Here is a 9,395-nt window from a genome sequence, read left to right on the forward strand (position 1 = left end):
AGACTTCCCTGGGGCTCCCGACTCCAGCTAGCCCTGCCTCATTGACATCTGTCAAAACAAGGGGATGGGCCCCACATGGTGGCTCACACCTGTAATCCCAGCACTTTGGGAGGCCGAGGCAGGTGGATCCCCTGAGGTCAGAAGTTCGAGACTAGCCTGGCTAACATGGCAAAACTCTGTCTCTATTAAAAATACAAAAATTAGCCAGGCATGGTGGCGTGCACCTGAAATCCCATCTACTCGGGAGGCTGAGGCAGGAGAATCGCGTGAACTCGGGAGGTGGAGGTTGCAGTGAGCCAAGATCACGCCACTACACTCCAGCCTGGGTGACGGAGCAAGACTCGGTTTCAAAAAAAAGCAAGGGGATGGGAATGAGGGGAATGAGGGGTGAAACAGGGGCATGACATCCCCTGAGACTCATGTTCTCAAATTCACTGTGTGGCGGCTGAAACATCAGGGAGGTGACCCCCAGCCCTCACCTTCAGCCATGACCCTGGGCTACATCCTGACCCCGGACTGAACCCTGACACTCAGCCTGAGACCCCCATCTCTGTCCCAGGCTTGTAGAGCGCTGGCCATGCCCAACCTGATGCCCTTCCCCCTGCTTGCGCTGGACTCTGCATGTTCTCAGGAGAAGGAAGTGAGTGAACTCCTGACCCTCCATCCTTCCTGTCTGCTGGTAACTTCCTCCGAACCCACACAGCAACTGAGACCCAGAGTACGCGTGGTGAAGCGCCTGCTGCACCCCTCGTTCCCCATCCCCTTGCTTTGACAGATGTCAGTGAGGCAGGGCTGGCTGGAGTCCACCGGCCACTGAGGAGCCAGGACTGGGTTCCAGTCCTGCCTGCTGACCCACCAGGGGCCCTAGACCAGCTCCTTCCCAACTCTGAGCCCCAGTCTCCCGACTTGTCCTGTGGATTCCCTGCCTTCCCATATTTCCCAGGCTCACGGCAGGGTTTGGAGGTAGACTGAGGGTAAGGGTGAGGTCCAGACCCCCTGTGCCTGGTACTCAGTGTGTTGAATGAGTGGAAGCCTGGAGGCGGTGGGGCTGGTGTTGACATGGAGAAACGAAGAGAGGAGGCTCCACACTAGGAACAGGAAAAGGCATGGAAGCTGGACCCAGAGGAGTGAGAGGGAGTTACTGAGGCTGGAACATCAAGGAGGCCTCCCTGGAGGAGGTGAAGGAGGTGAGGAGGCTGAGTGAGGCTAGAGTATCAGGGAGGCCTCCCTGGAAGAGAGGGCAGGAGACAGTGAGTGCGGCTGTGGCACAAGGAGGCCTCCCTGGAGGAGGTGAGAGGAGACAGTGACTGGGGCTGTGGCACAGGGAGGCCTCCCTGGAGGAGGTGAGAGGGGACAGGGAGTGGGGCTGTGGCACAGGGAGGCCTCCCTGGAGGAGGTGAGAGGCTGTGGCATAGGGAGGCCTCCCTGGAGGAGGTGAGAGGGACAGTGAGTGGGACTGGAGCTTCGGGGAGAGCTTGGAAACCAGACAGCATAGGAAGGAGGAAGCCAAAGCTGGGAACACCCTCCAGGCCCCGCCAGGCTCCTCCCAGCAGGTGGCCCACCCCTCCGCCCCTTCCCCTCACTCCACATGCCTTGTTTTTCCCTCCCAAATGTAAGTTTCATGAGATTAGGACGCTCATCTGCCTTGTCTCCAAAAGATCATCAGTGCCTGGCATGTGATAGGAACTCGATAAATATTTGTTGAACAAATGAGTGGTTGCCATAGTGATCGTTACAGCCGTGTCCCCATTAGACAGATGAGAAAGCAGCCTCAGAGACGCAACCCCAGCAAGCCTCAGGCCCCAGCACATATAACAGAATGAACTCCAGAGTCAGGAGCTCCTGCTTTTTGGCCCTAGGCAGGGACTACGGGACTCAGAGCCGCCACAGGCAGAAGCCACAGGCTGCCCGGGCCCAGAAAATTTGCGTATTTCCTTAAGGTTGCCATTCCAGCAAGAAGCCATCCTCCTTTACCCTTGAACACCTTTCCCTGCTTTTCTTAGATAGGTAGAGGGAGGCCCAGCGGGTGGGGATGGGCCCGGGGTCACCCAGCAAGTCGGGGCAGAAGGTTTCCTGTTCCAGCCTGAGCCCTGTTACCCGGTTTGGCGCCCAGGCTCTGAAGCCAGGCAGCCAGGCTGCACCCTTTCCTGGCTGGGAGCCCGTGAGCAGGTGGCTTCGCCTCTGTGCCTTGGGTTTTCCTCGCCCGCAAGATGGGGTTCTAGTGGGTCTCACCTCACCGCACGTGGTGAGATGCTGAGGAGGAAGCGCCCGTAAGGCACTCAGAACAGGGCCTGCCACTAAGGAGGCGCCGTAAAAGTGAGTTGTTGTTGCGCTGCCGCTGTTGTGATTGCTCGGGACACGCTGAGGCCCAGATGGATGTGCGGGCAGGCGGAAGGCGGCTGCGAGGGCTGACGTCAGGCTCCCCATCCCTCCCTCCCGCCTGGATCAAATTCAGGTGACTAAGCGCGTCTGCGAGGGAGGCGGCCGGCCGGGGAGGCCCGAGGTTCCTGCCGCGTGTCCGGGAGACAGGGCCTGGCGCCCCGGCCGCGTGTGTGAGGGCATGTGTCCCCACAGGAGGGAATATGTGTGCGCAGGCTGTGGACTAGGGTGGTGGCGTGTGTGTGTGTGTGTGTGTGTGTGTGTGTGTGTGTGTGTGTGTTGTGGGTCCCCACACAGGAGCGCACTGCATGGAGATGAAAACCTCGGTGTGATGTGTGTGTGTGCAAGTGTGTTTATGCGCGTGTGTGCCTGCAGGTCTCTGTGTACCTATGCCCAGGCTAGGGGGGTGGTCTGCGCCCCTGGGGGCCCTGGGAGCCTGATCCCAGAGCTCACATCTGGACTTTTCCCCATAGTCACTGGTCCCACCAGCCTGGCACTGCCTGCTGGGCTGGATTCTGTGCCCCGGGCGGAAACCCAGGCCCATCTGGAGGCTCACACAGGGGGTGTCTCAAGGCCCTTCCCAAGCTCAGGCCTCAGTAGATACTCTGTAGAAACTTAATTCGGTGGATAACTAGGGCCATGTGGGCAAACGGAAAGATGGACAGACAGGCTGGGACCCAGGCCCATGGTACAGCAAAGGATTCCTACGGGCATGGGCACTGGCTTAGTCCTGCGGCCGTGAACAGCCAGACTCAAGCCCTCCCTCATTGGGAAAAACTATTGCAATCCTGTCCTCCCAGACTGGGATCTGCTGCCTCGGACAAGTCATCGAGCCTCTTGGAGCCTCTGTTTCCTAACACGTGCATCAAGCAGAAGGCCACCGTCCTGCCAACTCCCAGGGCGATGGAAGGAACAGAATGAGGTGTGGACACAGGAGTAGTCTGTGCCACAGCACTGTGGGGCTGGGATGTGGCTGTGTCTAGAAGCGTCCAAGAGAGCCTTGATGTACAAGGTCCAACCCCACCTCTGCCCCCAGCTCCAAGATGGCCTGGCACATATCCCCGACCCAGGTTTCTCCTCCCAGGCTGTGCCCCACCCCCCAAGCATCTGGCCACTCCCAAGGAATGTGGGCCCCTGGCTCCAGACGCCCACTTGGCCTGGTTTCTTCCACAGGACATGCCCCATCCAGCTGCATCCCTCAAAGGAGCCCCAGAGCAGGCAGACCCCGCTGCCATCCACGCGGGTTCAAGTAGCTCCACCTGGGAGGACTTCAGGCCCTGGTCAGGCCTCATTCTGAGCTCTGGAAGGCCGCTGTGAACCCCAGGGCCAAGCCAAGGCAGGGGACCAGCTACGTCCAGGCGAGGGGATGGACAGCCCTGACCAGCAGAGGACCGAACAGAAGGGAAAGCCGCAGAGGTGGCAGCCACCCAGGCCAGACACAGAAGGTGGTCCTCACATCCCTGGGCCGCCTCACTGGAGCCGTGTTTATGATCCTGACGAGTATCTGGATGGCCCTGGCAACGGGTGCCCTCCGCAGCTCCCGCCCCCACCCGGGATGACTCAGTCCCCTTGAGGGAGGCCCAGGCGTCTGGTGCCAAGTCATGCTTGACGACTCCTGCTGTGAGGACGCCCGCTCCCACCATCCCTGGGGAGCCCCCAAGCACCGATACGGGCTGTTGCCTGACTCAGCACAGCTACCCCCAGCGCATCGTCCTGGCCCACCCACGGAGGCTGATGGTCTCCAGGCCTCATCCTCTGCCCCTCCTCATCCTCCACACCAGGTCTGTGCCTCCAGCCCCACTCTTTCCAGCTAGCTGCCGCCTCCCCGTCCATGTTCCCGAGCAGCTCAGATCCAACAGGCCCGAGATTCAACTCAGCATCTTCCCCAAACCTGCCCGTCCTCCTCTGTCTCCATTGCGAGACGGGTACCACACCCTCCCCATTCTTTCCTGACCCAGGTCAGCAATCCGGGAGCCCTCCTTGTCACTCATCCTTTCCCTGTTGCCCACCCTTGCTCCCCACAACCCCACACTTACTCTCCACTGCAGCCACACCACAGCTTCCCAAACTGCATACTCTGTTCTGCTGCCAGGCCTCTGTACAAGCTGTGACTTCTGCCAGGAACACACCTCCCTCTCCTCTGCTGCCTGGAGGACAGCTCAGACATCGCCTCTTCTGAGAGCCCTCCCTGATCTCCCCACTACCGGCTGGGTGAGCTCACCAAGTCAAACCCCTTAGAAGTCCAGATTCTACCCACTGCTTCGTTTCCCACCATGTGGGTCTTCCCTGACTCCAGGCTAACACCTCCACCCCACCCTACCCCATCCTCCACACCAGCTGCTAGAGGGATTTCCAACATGCAAATGTGGTTATAGTTCTCCCAGACCTGGCCTTCCAGGAACTTGGAATGTCATGGATAGAGGAGCAGAAGTGGCCTCAGACTGGGGGGAAGGGGGGGGTCACAGGCTAGGGAGCAGCCAGGGACATGGATGCCTGGGATGCAAGCACAAATAGTCACGGAGCACCTGCTGTCTGCCAGACTCTGTGCAAGCCTGTGTGGGGAGATACAGCAGTGAACCAAAAAGACCAAGTCTCTGCTCTCATACAGTTTAATTTCTCGTGGGGGCAAGAAGCAACAAACAAGAAAGCCAGTGATTCAGATATGATATGTCAAGTGGTACATACTAGGAAGAAAAATACAGCAGAGTAAGAAGGATCAAGAGAAAGGGGCTGGGAGATGCTGCTGATACAGTGTAGTTGAGGACGGCCTTTTGGGAGCAGGATTGGAGCAGACACCTGAAGGAAGGAAGGGGCAGTAGGCAGTGTAGCTATCTGGGGAAGAGCATTTCAGGTGCAGGGACCAGCAGGTGCAAACGCCATGAGGGGACAGTGCTTGCTCAGTATGAAGAACAGCAGGGAGGCTGACGTGGCTGGAGTGGAGTCTTCCCCACATAAGAGGCACCTGATAGCAAGAGGAGTTACATCTGGAGAGAAAGCCCCCTCACTCATTGTGCTGGCCTCAGGGATGGCTTCCTAGAGGAGGTGGCACCTGAGCTCTCTTCTGAGCACTGAGCAAGATTTCAGGATGAGGCGAGGATGGAAGTTTGCACTGTGCATATAGGAGAGTCATTTCCTGGCTGGGACTCCGGGCTTGGTTTGGGGGTGGGGAGAGCTTGGTGGACAGAGCCCAGGAGGCCCCCAAAGCCAGAGGGAGGTTGTGAGCAGGGGAGTGCCTCGGTTAGGTGAGGTTTAAAACGACTCCCATGGCTGCTGTGAGGACTGACGGTGGGAGACAGAGGAAGAGGCGAAGGGTCCCCAGAGTGTGTGCGCCTGGGACGCAGTGGGGGGTCAATTTGTATGTACTGGAGGAAAGAGGGCAGGGCTTGGGGAGGCCAGTGCCACTTCCCTGGGATCCTCCAGCGCGCACAGGCTGTGTGCCCCTCCCACACTCCTGTGCCCGCCCTGCGGACACCACCAAGGCCCGGTCCTGTGGCCTGTGACACAGCCTTCTCTGCACAGCCCTGCAACGCCAAGACTTGAGCACACCCCCTCCCCTGACAGGCACACGCCCGTGTCCGCGTGACCCGCCCTCACACACCACTCCATCCTGTCCTGCACCCCCCACGCAGACACAGGCACACTCCCGCGTCCACGTGACACACGCACACCCGCCTCCAAACAGCACACGCAGGTCCCTGCGCACGTGGACACCCCCCCCCCAGCCACCAGCCCTGCGCCTCCCGGGCCCCGAAGCCGCAGCGCCCGCCTCTGCCGCCCCCTCTCGCCCCAGCCAAGGCAGGACCCTGCTCAGCCAGAGCCGCGAGCCGCCGCCGCCCCATTCATCTCCCACCCCGCCCCCGGCTCCTGCAGGAAGACGCTCCGGAGGGCCGTGGGAGGAGCGCTCCGCGAAGAACCGCACGTGGGTGCCCCGGGCCGGGCCCACTCCGCACAGACGCGGCCTCCACCAGGAGCCGGGCGCGGGGGACGGTGCACCGGGGATGGATGCGGTCCGCAGACAGAAGCGGGGAAGAACGCAGACGGCGGGGCACCCGCGGCGATGCGGTCCCGGCGGCCGGCGCAGACCCGAGCAGACTCCGCGAGGCACCCCGCAGACCCGGCCCCGCAGACAGAAGGGGAAGGATCCCCGCCCTGACCAGATCCCAGCTCCCTCGTAGACGCGGCCTCGCAGACCCCCCCGCCTCTCCCTTGCAGGCTAGGGGCAGGTGTTAAGGCGTTCGTCCTCCTGCTCCTAGCCCGCGTCCCCGCCCCGCCGATCCCTACCTGGGCGCCGGGCGACAGTCTCCGCGGTCCGGCGGGCGGCCCCGCTGGCTCCTGCTGCGCGCCCTGCCCCGCCCCGCCCCGCCCCACCGCCTTGCTGGGGCCCAGATCGCCGAGCTCAGCCCGCGGGCGCCGCGGCTCCGGGCAGCGCTGGCTGCCCCGCCCACCGCCGCGCCCGGCCAGCGCTCATTGGTCGGAGCGAACGGCCCCGCCAGCGCCGCCCAATCGGAGCCCGGGACTCCCGCCCCCTCCTGGACTAAAGGACGGCGGTGGGCGGTGCGGTAGGGCCCTCCCTCCCCTGCGGCGGGGCCGACCTCGCCACGCCCCCGGCGTCCTGGGGTCCCCGAAGTCCCTCCTGGCCGCGGCGTGGGCCCTTCTCCTGGGGCTGCAGGGGACCGTGCTTCCCCGCCAAACCCTTTGCGCCCCCATCCCGGCCTGCAGGAGCCAGAGCGCCCCTCCCTCCCGGGCGAGGCGCGGTGCGTGCGAGGGAGGGGCGAGGTCCGGGGAGGAAGGCCTTGAATGGCAGGCCCAGGAGTGTAGCTTCTGCGGGGCGGGGGCAGAGAGGCCGCGAAGTGGCTTAGCACAGAGTGAAGTGCTTGCTCGGTGAGGCGGCGACAGGAATGGCCTAGCGAGGGCCGAGGGAGTGGAGGGAACTCAGCAGGACAGTGAGGTGACCTTCGCTGTGGCTGTTCCTGGGGACTCTGCCCCCACCTCTTCCCCTAACGCCTCCGCGTGTGAATCCTCTGGCACCACCACTTGCCCCATATCCTTCCCCCAAATCTAACCTCCTGCGTCCCTGTCTCGAAGTGGAACCAGGAGCCTGGGAGTCACCTGCTGCCTCCCTGTTTCCTGCTCCAACCAGTCCATCTCCAGGCCCTGCCATACTGCCTCTTAAGTATCCCTGGAATCGGCCCACTCCTCTCCACCCCACTTCCCCTCCCTTAGCTCACGCTACCACTATCTTGTCCCCGATTGCTGCAGCAGCCTCCTGCCTGGCCTCCAGCCCCATCCAGTCTCACCTCCTACTAGCCTTTCTCTACCTGGCACCCAGAGCAAGTTTTCAGGAACACAAGTCCACCGAGAGGCATTTTCTATGGCTCACCCTGATAATAGGTCTAATCAAGCCCTGTATAACCTTACTCCCAGCCACCTGCCTGTTTAACGCCTACTCGTCTTTCAGGATTCAATTCAATCCTACTTCTGCCTGGAAACCTTCTCCATGACCTCCCCACTTCCAGCATGGGTTAGTGGCCCCACCCAGGTACTTCCTTGTACGTGGCATCTCTTTACCTGCTGGTTCCTCATCGGGACTGGGAGCTCCTGGATGGCAAGCACTGTGCCTGATTCGTCCAGCACACAGCCTGTCGCATGGCACAGGTGCTCAATGGATGTTTGTTGAATGAATAATTCCAGCAACTTGAGTGTGGCTTTTGACCTCATGGTTCAGGATAGCAGCTAGAGCTCCAGCAATCACATAACGCATTCCAGGCAGTGGAGTGGAGAAAAGGATGAAGAAGAGGGCAGAGGGTCTGCACCAGCTCTCTTTTCAGGAAAGTTCCCAGAAGTTGCCACATGGCACTTTCACATACACCGCTTGAGCTTACTTAACATGACCAGACCCAGCCGCAAGAGGAAGCTGGGAAATGCAGCTTCCATTCTGGGCAGCCACATGCCCAACCAAGAACCAAGGACTGAATTGCTACCGGGAGAACAGATATCCGGAACAACTAGTGGACTTCACCATTGAGAGAGTGGATAGATTGAGGGGCAGAGCTCGACTGTATGCCAGGTGCTGTTTACGGGTCTTTCCTCAACCCTACTAAAAGCTATTATTGTCCGGCTGCAGTAGCTCATGCCTGTAATCCCAGCACTTTGGAAGGCTGAGGTGGGGCGTATCATTTGAGCCCAGGAGTTTGAGAACAGCCTGGTCCACATAGTGAAACTCTGTCTCTATTTAAAAAAAAAAAAAAAAAGTTGTTATTATCCTTGACTCACAGAGGAGGCTTGGAGAGTTAAGCCACTTCCCTCAAGGACACACAGTGAACTGTGGCAGAGCTGCAATTGAAACCTGTCTTTTCCTTGCACACCAGACAGGCTGGGAAGTCAGGAAAGGGTGTGTCCTAGGAGCTGCTGGAAGGAAATCTTTCGACAAGGAGGGCTTGGACAACAATGTGAGAAGCTGTCAGGCCAAGCAGGATATGGGGCCCAAGTGTCTGCTTAGCCCTGGCAACCAGGACACTGCCAGTGACCTTGGCAAGGGCACCTAGGAGAAGTGGTTGGGGTGGAGGCCAATTGCAGAGGGAAGTGTGGACTGGTCTTTCTGGAAGGGTTGCAGTGAGGGGAGAGGGGCAGAGCTGCTGAGGAACCTGGGCCAGGAGGAGGCAGAAGAGGGGGACAGATGTAGGGGTAGGAGAATGGAGGTGGCTTCTGCTGGGCAGCCTCTGGGCTGGGTGGTGAGGCTGAATACAGAGGAGGGACCCTTTTCTGCTCACTTGGAAGGGAAGGGGGCAGAAAGTGCAAAAGCAGGAGTGTCTGGAGAAAGAAGGGGGGGCAGAAGAGGAAGTTCCAGTCTTATAAAATCTAAATGATAGGTCTTGGATGGGGAAGAGGGCAGAAGGCCAAGGCCCTGAGGGAGATGGCAGGGGCTGGCCTGTGTTGTCCAGTCTGGTAGCCACTAGTCACATGTAACTATTTAAATTAATTAAAAGTAAATTGGGCAGTCATGGTGGCTCCCGCCT

At 60.2% G+C, this 9,395-nt stretch overlaps 1 protein-coding gene across 2 annotated transcripts in view; it reads right to left on the reverse strand.

Annotated features, from left to right (window-relative positions):
- The window catches only part of CAMKK1 (calcium/calmodulin dependent protein kinase kinase 1), a 32,556-nt gene extending 25,738 nt beyond the window's left edge, over positions 1-6,818 (reverse strand). The window contains exon 1 of one of the 2 annotated variants that reach the window (XM_031003453.3): positions 6,661-6,818. Coding sequence is in view for 1 of the 2 variants with exons in the window: in XM_055367169.2 (XP_055223144.1) it covers positions 4,416-4,453 (38 nt within the window). In the remaining variant the exon portion in view is untranslated. Of the gene's footprint in view, positions 1-4,415; positions 4,509-6,660 lie in introns of those variants that run through there. The other variant, XM_055367169.2, reaches the window with a different exon arrangement.
- Between the last annotated feature and the right edge of the window lie 2,577 nt (positions 6,819-9,395).

The sequence above is a fragment of the Gorilla gorilla genome, chromosome 19 (assembly GCF_029281585.2).
Source record: "Gorilla gorilla gorilla isolate KB3781 chromosome 19, NHGRI_mGorGor1-v2.1_pri, whole genome shotgun sequence".
In the NCBI taxonomy this organism is placed as follows: domain Eukaryota; kingdom Metazoa; phylum Chordata; class Mammalia; order Primates; family Hominidae; genus Gorilla; species Gorilla gorilla.